The sequence below is a fragment of the Hevea brasiliensis genome, chromosome 5 (genome assembly GCF_030052815.1).
Source record: "Hevea brasiliensis isolate MT/VB/25A 57/8 chromosome 5, ASM3005281v1, whole genome shotgun sequence".
Taxonomy (NCBI): domain Eukaryota; kingdom Viridiplantae; phylum Streptophyta; class Magnoliopsida; order Malpighiales; family Euphorbiaceae; genus Hevea; species Hevea brasiliensis.
Window position 1 is genome coordinate 112,441,080 of NC_079497.1, and position 16,510 is coordinate 112,457,589.

Here is a 16,510-nt window from a genome sequence, read left to right on the forward strand (position 1 = left end):
ACGATTGGTGGTCAATAATGGAGACTTATATAATGGATAATAAATTATTTAATTACTCTCAAAAGTACTCCGATTTCCGCTTGTTCTCATCACCTCTATTAAAATAAAATGTTCAAGACAGCTCTTTCTTTACCCTATGAAATTTTGAATTTAACTTTTACTGTTTTACAGACAATTAGTCATATTCATACTAATTAATACGAAAAATTAATAACCAAATAAATCTAAAGTCAAATAATTCTCAATTATAATTATTTTTTATATATTCCAATAAGATGGATAAGCTTTTACATAGATAACATTTTTAATGTTGTTGCTTTTCATTAGGTTTCATCTCTTTTATTAAAGCATTTGTTTAGTTATTATTTTTTCTATAATTTCATTGTCTTATATATTCCAATAAGATAGATAAGCTTTTACATAGATAACATTTTTAATGTTGTTGCTTTTCATCATAGGTTTCATCTCTTTTATTAAAGCATTTGTTTAATTATTATTTTTTCTATAATTTCATTGTCTTATATATTCCAATAAGATAGATAAGCTTTTACATAGATAACATTTTTAATGTTGTTGCTTTTCATTTGGTCATCTCTTTTATTAGGTAGTATTTGTCCTTTGTTATACTGTTTTTTCCTTTTTTTTTTTTTGAAAGTTTTTATTTGAGACCATTTATGGAATTTACACATTTTATTCACTATAATTTAAATTTTAAATTTTTTTAATTTATTAAAAATATAATAATTAGTGAACTTCACAATAAAAAATAAATCTCTCCACCTTAAAATTTGTAGAAATCTTAATAATGATTTGATAGAATGATGATGATATTATATATAAGTTAATCACTCATAATTGAAATAATTAAATCTAAATAAAATATATATTATTTTTTATTCAATAAGTTGTGACATGCTAAGCAAAAATTCCCTTCAAATCGATCCCTGGCACGTTGCTGTGATTTATTAGCTCTTGATTATCCTAACCCAGCTAGGGCTACCCTGACACTTATGCAAGATATTTTTGAATTGAATTACATTTTATAAAATTTATAGTAATAATAAATTAAAAAAAAAAAAGCTGATATCATGCTGATTATCATGAAAATTTTCGTTTGTCCCATTGTCTATAAACATAAATTTAATATATTTATTTTTCTTAACTCTTTTATATTCCCATAATTTAATATTTTTAAATATTAAACTTCATTTATTTTATAAAAAAGAATTTATATATAAAAAATATAAAAAATAATTTTTAAAACAACTCCAATCATATCCATCAGGTTACAACACTTTTAGCCATAAAATTATTGAGTCAATAATATTAGAATTTATTTGTAAAACTGTAAAATTTGATGTTAGAATTTCATTTGAAGATTAATTAATTAAAAATAAATTTTATTTATATAAAAATATGATTTATCATGAATGGATAATGAGATTTAAATATAATATCTGCTTAAAAATATTAACTTTTCATATTTTATATGTAGAAATAAATATTTGAGATTTGATAATTTTAACCTTTAAATTATATAGTTATTTATTTATTTTTGAACTTTAAATTGTATTTATAAGTTAATAGTTACTGAAACAATTAATAATTATTAGAACATATAATTAATGTTATCGAATGGGACCTAATTAGGAATTCTATTTAAATAGAAGTTCTACATAACATAAAAAATAATTCTCTATTTATTAAGTAATATTTCCCCATTCAAATAAGAAAAAATATCTCTCCATATTCCACTAGGGATTTAAGTGGTAATTCTAACATATCATGACCTAATCTTGGTATGGACTTCATAATTAAGAGCCATAATGTTTTAGCAGAAAGTTTCAAATTCATCCTTATTAGTGCAATAAAATGTTGTTTATTTATATGGATAAAGCTTAAGTTAGACCGGATCACCAACAGAAAATATTAAGGATTTTATATAATTACAATATGCCAAATTTCACTCTGGCTTTTTTTTTTCTTTTCCTCCGTAATTTCTCCAGCCAATTCCTCTATCAATGCTTGGGATGGAGGAGAGTCTTCACTGCCTACGCACAATAACATAAAGCCGACATCTGCTGCTACGCAATTCTAAGAGTTTTAAAATCCAGGTTTTCTCCACTTTTCCATGGATAAATGTTTTCACTTTGCCTGTAACTAGAGTAGGCAGCGGGGCATTTGCATTGATCAAGATACGAATAGTCTTTTGCTTCATGCTTAGTTTGTGGTGTAAACCCTATCACGTTTGGTTTGCAAAAAAACAATTACAAATCATTAATTGTATGTTTATGCTTGAGCCAAATCCTTTGTAGAATTTGCAAATCAACATTAAATTAGTAATGCTAAAGTATGACTTCCCATATTTTATAATAAAGAAACCAAACATGAAAATTATTTACAAATGAATTTCACATTAATTTGGAAGGAAAAAAAATTATTTAGCTGGACTCTAAACATAAACATATAGACATTTGATATTTATGTTACAAGTAAATTTAACTATACATGTTTTGGATTCGATGGATGAGTGTGGGCAACATTTTTTCATTTGGATTCCATTTAATTCAAACAATATAGGAAAAACAAAAAAGTCTAGCTATAATCTACAGAGTACAGAGCCACCCAACTTTTGCAGAATTCATATCTTATTATCATCATTCTCTCATGATCTTCTTAGGTATTGCTTTTACTGGTGTAAGCTTTCGGACTGTTATTCCCAGTTTTTCCTTCATGTCTATGGCCTTTGGAGTAGAATTGCTGCTAAGCTCCCAGTCAAAACAGTGAAGCAGGGAGGCTAGAACAAGGTGAAGTGTAAGGCGAGCCATTGGGATGCCAGCGCAAATTCGTCTTCCAGATCCGAAAGGGATAAACTCAAAGTTTTGCCCCCAATAGTCAATATTGGAGCCTATAAATCTCTCCGGCTTAAAAGACATGGGATCTTTCCATGTATCTGGGTCTCTTCCTATTGCCCATACGTTCACAAAAACTTGAGTATCTTTAGGTATGACGTATCCCATAAAGTTTGTCTTCTAAAGATTTTCGTGGAGCTAATAATGGAAGTATAGGATGTAACCTCATTGTTTCTTTGATTATCGCCTGCAAGTATGGCAATTCGTCTACGTCACTCTCCTCTACCTTCCGTTTTGGTCCCACAACTTGATTAAGTTCTTCTTTAACTATTTTCATTGAATTTGGACTGCAAAGCAGCTCAGCCATGGCCCACTCAATAGTGCCGCTTGTAGTTTCTGTCCCACCAAAGAACATCTCCTGCAGAATAACAAAATCAATGAGAAGTTTGGTTAACATATTTATGGTTGGGCGTATCTGTAGAGAGTTCAATCTCATATGAAAATGAGTGTATCTATTCTTAAATTGAATTTTTGTATATAGATTTATGCCCTTTATATATACACTTTAGTCAATTTTACACATATATCTAACCGTTATTAAACTAGTTTTCATGAGAGTTTAAGTTTATATTAGACCTAACAAATTATTGTGTAATCTAGAGATTCTGGACACATTCCCATAAAGAGAGAGAGAGAAGGGGGGGGGGGGGGGGGGTGGGGGGGGGGGGTGGTGGGCGAAGGGAAGGGAGAAGTATTACCAATATGATTATGAATATACTTTCCGTTGAGATCTTCAGGTCCTTTTCCATCACCTTCGTATTCCAATAGCGCATCAAGAAAGTCCTTCTTCTCCCTTTCTTTTCCTAATTTTCGCTCTTCAATTCTCTCCTTCACAAATCCTTCCACTATATTCAAAGTTCTTCCCATTTCTTGCTCCATCTTCCTCTTTATCCTCTGAGGGTCCAACCCTTCCAAAAATGGAAAGAAGTCAGCTATGTTTGGCTCCCCAGCCAACTGCATAGCCTTCTTCATGGAATCAAGGAACACGAACCCTTCTTTTGATTGAGAATTCAGGAGATCCCGTGAGATCATAAGATTGCCTATCAGGTTGAATGCCATGACAAATGTGTAGTGAGCTACCATGAACTCCCCTGATTCTCCTCGCGCATGTGCTGCTGCAATATCGTCTTCAATATATTTTATCATATTGTCGACGCACTTTCGTCGAAGGGAAGTGATCTCATTGAGAGAGCTTACCATTATGATTATGAATATAGTTTCAGTTGAGATCTTATCAGTTCCTTTTCCATTACCTTCATATTCCAACAGTGCATCCAAAAAGTCTTTCGTCGCTCTTTCTTTCGCTAATTTCCGCTCTTCAACCCTCTCTCACAAACCCCTCCACTATATTCAAAGTTCGTCCTAGTTCTAGCTCCATGTTCCTCTTCATCCTCTGGGGATCCAACCCTGTAAGAAATGGAAAGAAGTCGACCATATTTGGCTTGGCACCCAACTCCGAGACCTTGTTCAAGGCATCAAAGAACTCTGCCCCTTCTTTCGATTGAGAATTCAGAAGATCCTGCGAAATCATAAGGTTGCCTATGAGGTTGAACGCCATGACAAAGACGTAGTGAGCTACTGCTAACTCCCCTGATTCCCCTCTTGTGCGTGCCGCTGTGACATCCTCCTCAATATATTTTATCATATTGTCGACACATTTTCGCCGAAGGGAAGTAGTCTCGTTAATTCGCTTTTTGGTCATGAGCTCCACAGTAACAAGCCGGCGACGAAAGATCCAGTTGGGGCCATACCGTCCCAGAGAGAACGATCCCTCGCAGTAGTGATGGGATGTGAATATTACAGGAACTTTCCGGTCACAGAAAGTAGCATCATGATTCTTGAACAGCTCTTCGGCTGCCTTGGCAGACTGTATCACCAGGGTGTTAGTCCACCCTATTCTTAACCAAACCACAGGTCCGTATTTGAATCTAAGCTTGTATAAAGTCCGATGTGGAATGGTTCCAAGATCGAAGATGTTACCAACGATTGGCCAAGCCGGAGGCCGTGGTGGTTTTTGCTTCGCACCAAGTGATCTTGATTGTTTCTGTTTCAGCAGGAGAAACAGAATTAATAAAAAAAGAAGCAGACAAACAAATTACCGTTGGCCCACTCCATAACCTTTTAATAATTCAACCTCTCTTTTCCTTTCTGTTCGATCTTGTTTTTGAAAACCTGGGATTAAACAAGAAGAATAATTTACTACATCAACAAGAAAAAGAGCCTACGGCTCTTCAATCCAAGAAAGAAGGCTGGAACACTTAAAAGGCCATCAGTGCTCATCCATGAGCTATAGAATTAGTAGTACAACTCCAAGCTGAGATAAGACAAGACAATCGCTGGACATTTTTTATAAAGCTGTCAGCATATTTAAACATCCAAGTTTTACCAAAAAGTTAGTGATAGTTGGCCTTAAAAAATATTTTATCTCACAATTCAATTGACCTATCTGGCTCGCCTTTTCTGATAACATATAATATATATATATATATATATATATATATTAATTATATATATATATATATATATATATATATATATATATATATATATATATATTAATTGCGTATTTCATTAGATTAAAACCCAAAGGTCAGATTACATAAAAAAAACCCATGGCCTAAAACCCAAAGGTCAGATTACATAAAAAAAACCCATGACCTAAGACCCAAGTATACTTCTTCTACCCAACCAGCAAGCCTAACAATACAAGCCGAGATCCTAACAACAACCCTAGCTGATCTTCCAAGCAAAGAGACCCAGACTGCTGCACCGCCATCACAGGAACTGAGCAAGAGCAACCCATCGTAATCAGACATTGAGAGACCTTCCTCTAACGACTAGCTGTCATAATTAAACTAGCGAAAGTTGAAAAAACAACTCCCCACATCCAAACTAAAGCAGGTCAGACTCTTCCAAAGAAAACACTGGGCTCACCACCAGCGTTGTGGGAGAGAAGACAACTAGAGGCCACAGTGTCGTAGTCTCAGATAGCCATGGGATGTTGACAACCTCTTGTTAACGCCTGATATGAAGATCCCCTAACAACTGCTGCATGAGCCTCCTCCCAAAGTCGTAGGCTTAGACTCGAGTCGCGGGAGAAAAGGATAAATTTTAACAACTGTCCTGAACTTATATAATTATAACATTACAATTTCTCAACTTAAAAATATAATATAAAACTCCATTAAAAATATAATATAAAATTTCTCTAACCTCTAATTATCAATTTTTCAATTAGACGCTGACTTAGATAGTTTGAGTATAGAGTTTAGTCAGTATTTCTCTTTTCTCTCTCTAGTCATGTCTAAATTGAATCATTCTCCTCTCTATAAATACAATAATTTTTCATGTGTAGAGAGAATAATTTTACACTTTGCATAAGAAAAGAGAAAGAAATATTGACAAAGCACCATGTAGGAGCTGTTCACATCAGTTTCTAAGTGGAAAATCAATAATTGAAAATCAAAGAGATTTTACTATGCAAAATTTAAAAGTTTATGGAGTTTTATATTGCATTTTAAAGTTGAAGGACTATATTGTTACAACCATATAAGTTCAAGGATAATTATTAAAATTTATCCTTGGAGAAAGGAACCTAGGAAGCAGAAAAGCAACCATTTGCTTCCTAAATGCAGATCCTCTTCTACACCCCCTCACCAGGATTAGAACCAAGATCTGCATCATACCCACAAAACCAAAACTGTACAAATCGATCCAAGGTGGGGAAGGAACCCAAAAATCCAGCTAGAGAAAATCACGCCTTCCCCTGTCTCAAAGGACAGAAGAGCGATGCAAGAACCAATGAAGCTTGCTTAAACCCAATAGAAACTGCAGGAAGAAAATTGAGAGAGAACTTTTGGCCTCTACCAACTATATCTGATGTATATCAACACACTCTTTTATCATCTCTACATTATTGATGTCTTCTTGTGATGAATTTGTCATATATTAAAACTTTGATTTATTTTTCTTTAACTTTTCTATTTTAAAAGGACTGCAGGATGGCATCAATAAAATAAATGATTTTTTCAACACCTGAAATTTAATTATGCATAAGAAAAGTTTCTTATACAAAATTTATGGGCATCTCAATTTCATTTCAGATCACCTCATCAGACCTCCAAATATATCCCTCTTCACTTCTCTCCAGACAATCCCACTCATCTTCATGGTAGGTATTAGAAATCTGGGGAGCTCAAAGTAGCTGGGGTGAATCCTTCTTGATAGGTCTTATGAAAGAATACATTAATGGGCTTGACTCCACATCCAATCTAAAACCTTAAGGCAATAAGTTTATGGGTCCTTCCCACTTATATATCTCTCACTCATCCCATCTTTTTCCGATGTGGAAATTCCACACTTATATATTCCCAACAGTAGGCTCCTCCAACTCATTTAGTACTCAAATTCCATAGTTTCTCATTCTAGCAATAGAAACATTTTCACCTTGATGTTGTACAACTCATGGTTAACTAGTTCGTCCTACTCATTTATAATCATTTATTATATTCATATTCTTCTTCTGAAAATTAGATTAACTGGCTCTAATACTATTACTGGTTGAGATCTCCTTAACCTAGACAGAACATAACAATACTAATACGGTGCTGAGATAACAACGCCATCATGACTTAACCAATCTCAAAGCTGTGCCATTTTGTATTATTATATAAAATCAGATTAAGGAGATCTTTGCAAAAAATGTGCAGAAAGTCTCATCTTTCAATCAAATGCAAAGAAAGAATTTGCACTTGCAAATCCAAAAAGAAGAAGCATCTAAAACGCCACAAATTCAAAGATGGCAAGCACAAGGGGAAAAGAAAATAGCCTGTTAAATTATTTTATTCTATGAAACTGTATTATCATATATGCGTAATCCATGAGCTCATTTCAAACAATATAGCTTCTGTAAGAGCGTTGGGTATACGACATCTATCAAGGGGATTTAGGAGATCTGGTTAGCCGAAAATGTCAAGGTTGTGACCTCTTATAGAAATATTTATTAATATGTTGCGAAATATAAATTATTTACAAAAAAAAAAAAATAAGTATACTAGAAAAGGCCAAGTGAAATGGAGTTTTTTTTTTAAAAGTGAAATGGTGTTTTTCATAACAAGTATTATGTTCCTACAGTTGTTGAATACTAGAAAATACCAATTAAAATAGTTTAAATGATTTTTATCTCAAGCAAATAATTAAAAAAAATATAGTGTGTTAGAAAAAGCCAATTCTTTTAAGGAAAATTTACTATTTAGTACATAAATTTTATCATTAATAATAATAATTTAATTTTTATATTTTAAAAATTAAATGATTTAATCTCTCAATTTTAATTCTATTAAAATTAAATGTTCTTTCATCCAAAAAGATAGCAAAAGAGAATTTTAGACAACTTAACCTTCTCCTTCCTTTATTTCAGATTACTGGTGGTTTCATATCCTTCACGAGGATAATTTCAATTGTTTAGCATTTAAAGATAAGGTGAAATATGGAAATATGTAAATGTTTGAACACTCGAAAATTGAAATGATGAATATAGTAATAGGCAGATATGGGTTTACTTGGCATTTTCATGAGATTGTGATATGGGTCGGTCACTTGCCCAATAGGAGAGAGCAGTTTTCGAGTTAAGCCGATTAACTGAACCGAACCAAATTGAAATTAGTGGTTTGGTTTGATTAATCAATTTTATTGGTTCGATTCGGTTATCACTTTCAAAGAGTTTTGGTTATCAATTTGGTTCAGTTCAATTATCAGTTATAACCGAAGAAATCGATAAAACCGAAATTAATACAGGCTTTATAAGGGAGTACAGAGATTTAAGCCCAACCCTTTCACACAACCCAGCCAATGATTGATTCCCTAACCCAAAACTAAAACTAAAATCCCTAGCCTTTCTTCCCATCTGTCGACTGCCACCTTCGCTCAACTTGTCTCCTCCAAAAGCTAAAATCCCTAGCTTGCTTCCTCTTCGTCTCTCTTCTTCCTTGCTTTCTGAAGATGTGGACTGCTCATATTTCAATTTTATAGAAGCAAAAATTTCAAGGCACAAACGTAAAACGTTCTAATAGGTAGAACTTGCATTCTTTTTCTATTGCTCTTATTCCTTTTCTTGTAACTCATGGTTTCAACGCCTAATCTTAAGTATTAAAATCATGCTCTGATTGCTATACCTAAACTGCTGTTATTCCTTTTCTTGTAACTCATGGTTTCAACACTTTATCTTACGTATTAAAAATCATGCTCTGTTTGCTTTATCTGCATATTATTATGGTAATTGATCTCAATTTTTTTTTCTTTTTTTTTTAAGTTCTAATAACTTTTATTATAAATATGAGAAACTTAGAAAAAAAAAATAAAAAATAGAACTCTTTGAAAAAATTCAATACAATTTAGGAATTAATTTACATAAGTAAAATTTAGGAATTAATTTACAGATAAAGATTGAATTTTAAATATAACTTTAAAAGGAATTTTAAATATAAATTTAAAAGGTTGTATAAATTTTTTAAAAATAATTTTTTAAAAAATTTGGGTTTATGATAATAGTTGTGATCCCAAGAGAAATGGAACCACTGCACTTAAGAATCATATGAATGTTTGCAAAAAGCATCCACATGCCATTGAGGCTAGGCAAGCACTATTGAATTTGCAACCAAATTTAAACAATGTAGAGGGTGAAGTAGGCACACTTACTACTTGGAAATATGATGAAAATGCAATTAGAGAGGCACTTGTTTCCATGATTATCATTGATGAATTGACATTTAAATTTGTAGAAGGTGAGGGACTTCGAAAATTTATGAGAGCTATATGTCCTAAGTTTAAGATTCCCTCTCGTTGGCCTATTATTCAGTGTATGTTGAGGAGAGGTCAAAATTGAAGTCTTATTTGAAGAGAAATTGTCAAAGGGTGAGTCTTACTACGGATATATAGACATCATTACAACGAATTAATTATATGTGTATCACTGCTTGATACGGTGTCCGCAAGTGCACAGGTCACAGTAGTATAGTTTTTAAAAATTGATATCGATCCCACAGGGAATTGTGCTTAAATTGGAAATAAAAGTATAAGCAAATTAGAATGACAAAAATTAAAAGATATTAAAAATAAAATCTAAAAATTAAAATTAAGACAAAAATTAAAGATGTAAAATGAAATTTGGAATTAAAATTGGTATTTGAGGAATTAAAACTAGATCAATCAATTAACTAAAATTAATTAAACTAGATTACCCAAAAAATTAATTTGAAATATCTATTTATGAAATTGAGAGAAATTAAATCTAAATTCAATAAAAATAAAAATAAAGTGATTATAGAAATTGGATTTAAATTGGATTTAAATTTAAATTGCTATTTATGAGGTTTGGAGGATTTATATCTAATTTCAATGAAAAATAAATTGATTCTAGAGATTGGATTTTCAATATTGTTTGCATGTGGTTTTTCCCTAATTTAGCCAAACACATGAGAATTGCAATTTTGAGGGAAATCAATTCTTAAATTTTTGAAACCTTTTTCAAGCATCTCAAAATTGGTTTTCATTAAATCAAACCCTGTTTTCACGGTATTTCAAATCTAACAAAACCCAATTAATGCTCTAATTGATTTTTGGAAAGTTCCCCTTAATCTTCTTAGCTTATTTCTAACACCAAGAAAATAAAGTTTATTGCAAGATTATCCATCCCCAATATTCACTTTTCAGTCCATCTATTAAGGATTAAAACTTAACTTAATGAGGGCCCATTCATCAAGCAAGGAAATAAGCACACAAGCAATAAATCAAAATATAACAATCTTCATTTAAATGGCTAAATCAGTTCAAAACCACAAAACAAATCAATATTTACAAACCCATCTCTAGAATCTCAATCAACTACTCACAAATCATTGTTTAAAGACAAACCCAAATGAAGAAATGAAGAAATAATGGAAATGTAAGCTAAAAGGGTAGAAAAACCCAGCAAATTTGCAGCAGGATCTCTGTGAGAAAAGTGCAGAAACTTGATCCTTCTGCTTTGAAGAAGATGCGAAGATGCTCCTCCCTTTCCCTCTTTCTATCTTTCTAAAAATGCCTCCCTTGCTCTCTTTCTATCTTTCTAAAAATGCCTCCCTTGCTCTCTATGCTCTCTATATCCCAAGAAAGTGATAAAATGGGTCTTTATATAGGCTAAGGGATTGTTCTAGAATGGGTAAAGGGGAAGGATCTAGAAAAGTGAGGTAAAAGGCTGGAGTAACGTCAAAAAATTTTCCAGTAAAAACGACATAAGCCGAGTCAGTTGTGTCGCGGGTTGTGTCGCTCTCGGCCATTTTTTTTTCTCAACTTCAAAATTTTTTTTTTTTTTTTTTTGCAATTCGATTTTAATCTCCTCCAAATGGCTACTCTGATCAAAATACATCAAATTTCTCCAGATTTAACCTACAAAACAAATAAATTCCAAAAATTAAACTAAGAAATGTGAAAATTGTAAAATTGACTAAATATATACTAATATCTAAAATAATAGCTATGAATAAGGGTAAATTATGTGCAAAAATTACTCCTAAATGATGATATAAAATGCATGCATCAAATTCCCCCATACTCAAACTCTTGCTTGTCCTCAAGCAAAATTTCATTAAAACTCATTTGGAAGGGAATAGAATCAGTCTTTGAAAACACAAAAATCACTAATCCAAACCACCAACTTACCCTTAGCCACCAACATTCCAAATTCCCATCAGCAAAGCACAAAGAATGAAGCAAGCACTCTCAACTATTACAGAATAGCTAAGAATTAACCAATCAACCCAAGCAACAAATACCAACCAACTACAAGAGTCAATTGTGCCAAAACAAACCTAAATGAAATAGATAGCCAATGTGTCTCAAATAGATGGTGAGTAATGTATGAAAGATTATATTGCCAAACCCATATGCAAGCATAAAAGATCTAACTCTACTAATGTAACAAGCATTTTTCAAAGAATCATTAGGTCTTTTTAAGGGTTGTAATGGGGTCTAATAGGGTAAAATTGTGGTTAACAAAGAAAGGGAATAAGGTAAACAAAATATGAGAATAATATTAATCATGAAACTCAAAGTGCATCCAATATTTTTTTTTTTTTTTTTTTATATATATCAAGAGGAAAGAAATTCACAATGAATCTCAAGTGCTATCACAATGATTATACAAAGGGACTATTTTTTTATGCTTATTTTATTTTATTTTATTTTGATTTTGTATGTGTCCCTATTTCATGTCACACCCAAAATTACCTTTGGGATATTTTGGTGACCTTTTCAACTTTTGACAATTACTCTAGCACTTTTCAAGATGTTTCAATCCTCCGAGATTTTTTTTTTTTAATCATTATTTTATTTTTATTATTATTATTATTTTTTTTTTTATATATCATTATCATTTTTTTATGCACTTAATTGCTAAAATACTATTCTCATAGATAGGTGGTAGTGTTTAGGTTTAATGGCTAGGTAAATGATTTGGGTTCCAAAGAAATTAGGAGATTAAGGTTCAAGGGGGTTTGCAAGGGTTAAAATGAAATTGAGGTAGGTTAAGGCTAAATGTGAGGTTTAAAATATGAAGGAATGCCTAAATCATATTCTTATCAAATGCAAGTTAAAAATTTCACTTTGAAAGATCTAAGATGCTTGTTCTAGGAATGGTGAGACGACAATGACCATTTTCTTCCTTAAAGGCTTATCCAGACACTCAAAACTCAAAATAACTAACTAGCACTGCATACCTAAATTGATATATTAATTTTCAGCTATTAAGTAAGAGAAAGAATAATGCTTAAGACTTTGTACCCAGCTGGAACTTTCATTCCACTAACCATCTAAAGGCAAGCTGGATTGCTTGAATAAGTGGCTTATGGAATTCAAAGACTGGTTTAAAAATTCAAAAATTTTAAATGAGTGAATGATATGCATGAGTGTAAATGTATAGTCAACCTAATTGCAACTAAGTATGCGTAACTAAGTATATGAGGCTATATGCAAGTGTATATACGTAGTAATGAATGTGTCACTATATGCAAATGAAAAAGGAAAAATAATTTTTGCAAAAAATTTACCCTCTCCCCCATACTCAGAATGAACATTGTCCTCAATGTTAGAAGAGTGCATGGAATGGGATAATGTGCAGAAAATGGGTAGATCATATGTGCATAAAGAATTATTACCCTGTTGCATAAGCGATAGCACAACTTGTGTTGACAGTGACACAAGCTGAGATGAGAATTGTTACCTCATTGAAGTGCAGCCAATTTAATTAGATAAAATTTGGACAGCTGCTGCACTCATTGCAAAAGAAACAGTGCAATGGAATCCATTAATTAAATCGATTAATCTCAAAAATTTGGAATAGGGAAGTTAAGCTCAAAAATATAGCCATCAAGTGTAAATCCGAAGTAGCACATAAAAGCAAGTGAGCAATGTACTAAAAATATAAAAGAAAAATGTATTTTATGAGGAACTAAAAAAAACTGAATAAGTAAATGGTTCAAGTAAAATAAAAACAACACAAGCAAAATAAGTTCAAAATATGAAGTAATTAAGCAATGAAATTAAAGACATGAAATGTTTTTTTTTTTTTTTTTTTTTTTTTATATGCTCATTTGCTTGCAATGCATTGTATCCCATCTGCACAAGGAAATTAGAACAATGTTAAACTCTGAATAAGGAGTATAGAAAAACTTAAAACAAATGAAAGAAAAATTGGGAGTTATGCACAAAAATGCTAAGTTTAGGTCTTTAGCTTGACCATACTTACTCAAAATTTCATGGAGAATGAGAGAGATAGCAAGTTGCTATTTTCTCAATTGGCTCACCGCTAAATAATGCCTCAACCTTTGTCCATTTACCTTGAAATTACCAGATTTTTCACCAAAAATTTCCACAAGACCATGAGGTAAAACTTTCACAATTTTGAATGGACCTGACCACCTTGATTTTAATTTTCCTGGAAAAAATTTTAACCTTGAATTGAATAAGAGAACCAAATCTCCTTCTTTTAAGTCCTTTTTCTTGATATGCTTATCATGCCATTTTTTAGTTCTTTCTTTATAGATCCTAGCATTTTCATAAGCATCAAGTCTCAATTCTTCTAATTCATCAAGTTGCAAAAGTCTTTTATGTCAAGACTTGCAAATCAAAATTGATTGCTCTAATGGCCCAATAAGCTTTGTGTTCTAATTCTACGCAAATGGCATGATTTCCCAAAACTAACCTATAAGGTGTAGTTCCTATGGGGTTTTAAATGCTGTTCTATATGCCCAAAGAGTGTCATCTAATTTAAGGGACCAATCTTTTCTGGACTTATTGACAGTTTTCTCCAAGATTTGCTTGATTTCTCTATTTGTGATTTCTACTTGGCCATTTGTTTGAGGGTGATATGGTGTGGCAATCCTATGCTTTACCCCATATTTTCTCATCAACTTTTCAAATTGGTGGTTGCAAAAATGGCTACCACCATCACTGATTATGGCACGTGGGGCACCAAACTTGGTCAAAACAAATTTTTTCAGAAATTTTACCACAACTTTTGCATCATTGGTAGGTGTAGCTATAGCTTCTACCCATTTAGATACATAGTCCACCCCTACCAAGATATATTTATTCCCATATGAAGATGGAAATGGCCCCATGAAATCAATTCCCCACACATCAAATAATTCAACTTCTAATATGGACTGTTGGGGCATCTCATCTCTCTTGGAAATGTTGCCTACCCTTTGGCACCTATCACACTTGCTTACAAAGTCTCTCACATGTTTAAACATTTTAGGCCAATAGAAACCTGATGTCAAGACTTTTTCAACAGTTTTTGAGACACTAAAATGACCACCATATTCAGAGGAATGACAATGGTAAATAACATCATGCATTTCTTCCTCCGTATACATCTTCTAATTATTCCATCATTGCATCTCCTAAACAAAAGCGGTTCTTCCCAAGAATACAATTTAACATCATGCAAGAATCTTTTCTTTTGCTGCCAAGATAAATCAGTGGCAAGACACCACAAGACAAGAAATTCACAATATCAAGAAACCATGGAAGTGCAGAATTCAACACATACAATCGCTCATTCATGAAAAATTCATCAATTGGCACAATTTCATCATCTTTATTTTCGTTTTATCCTAGAAAGGTGATCACCACCACATTCTCAACACCCTTTTTATCTCTTATTTCCAAATCAAATTCTTGAAGTAATAAAATCCATCTAATCAACCTAGATTTAGCTTCTTTCTTGCTCATTAAGTACTTTATTGCTGCATGATCAGTGAAAACAATTACCTTTGAGTTGACCAAATAAGAACGAAATTTATTGAGTGCAAATACTACCGCAAGGAACTCCTTTTCAGTGGCGTAATTGACTTGAGCTTCATCAAGGGTTCGGCTTGCATAGTAAATGGCATAAGGTTTTCTATCTTTTCACGGCCAAGGACACCAACAAGAAACTCACTTGCATCACACATAATTTCGAATGGCAAAGTCCAATCTGGGGGTTGCATGATAGGAGCTGTTGTTAATGCCGTCTTTAACCTGCAAAAAGCAACCATACAATCTTGATTAAAATCAAATTTAACATCATGATTCAAAAGATTTGTTAAGGGTTTAGCAAGTTTAGAAAAATCTGAATAAATCGCCAGAAACCCAAAGATGTCCAAGGAAACTCCGCACTCCTTTGTGATGGTTGGAGGGCATTTTTTCAATAATTTCTATTTTGGCTCTATCCACTTCAATTCCCTTTTGAGATTAAATGCCCTAAAACGATTCCCTCTTGGACCATAAAGTGGCATTTCTCCCAATTCAACACCAAATCATTATCGACATCTCTGCAAGATTTTAGACAAATTAGTCAAGCATGAATCAAAATTAGTTCCATATACTGAAAAGTCATCCATGAAGACCTCCATAATTTCTTCAATAAAATCAGAAAAAATAGCCATCATGCACCTTTGAAATGTGCCAGGCGCATTACACAATCTGAATGGCATCCTTCGATATGCAAAGGTGCCATAGGGACATGTAAAGGTAGTTTTTCTTGGTCATCGAGATGTATTGGAATTTGAAAGAAACCGAATATCCATCTAAGTAACAAAAGAATGAATGCTTGGCTAATCTCTCTAACATTTGATCCATAAAAGGAAGAGGAAAATGGTCTTTTCTTGTGGCATTGTTCAACTTCCTATAGTCTATGCACATTCTCCAACCTCGTAATGATTCTAGTGGGTATCAATTCATTATTTTCATTTTTAACAACTGTCACCCCACCTTTCTTGGTACAACATGCACAGACTAACCCACTCCTTTATCGTAAATAGGGTAAATAATTCCAGACTAGTAATTTTAGGATTTCCTTTTTCACAACATCCTTCATTGTAGGATTCAATCTTCTTTGATGTTCAATGGAAGGTTTACTATTTGGCTCAAGGAAAATCCTATGCATACAAACTGTTGGACTAATTCCTTTTATATCATCAATTGCATAACCCAAAACTCTTCTATATTCTCTCAATACTCTCAACAATTTGTCATTCTCAATATTAGTCAAACATGCATTAATTATAACAGGATATGTT

At 32.5% G+C, this 16,510-nt stretch overlaps 1 protein-coding gene and 1 pseudogene across 1 annotated transcript; both read right to left on the reverse strand.

Moving 5' to 3' along the window:
• Window positions 1-2,446: 2,446 nt before the first annotated feature.
• LOC110639378 (iridoid oxidase-like) lies at window positions 2,447-4,112 on the reverse strand (annotated as a pseudogene).
• Window positions 4,113-4,230: 118 nt separating this feature from the next.
• Window positions 4,231-5,715, reverse strand: LOC131180167 (iridoid oxidase-like). Its single transcript, XM_058147795.1, has 2 exons — window positions 5,602-5,715; window positions 4,231-5,007 (listed from the first exon to the last, which is right to left on the reverse strand). Exons 1-2 carry the CDS (start codon window positions 5,713-5,715, stop codon window positions 4,231-4,233), a joined length of 891 nt encoding a protein of 296 aa, XP_058003778.1.
• Between the last annotated feature and the right edge of the window lie 10,795 nt (window positions 5,716-16,510).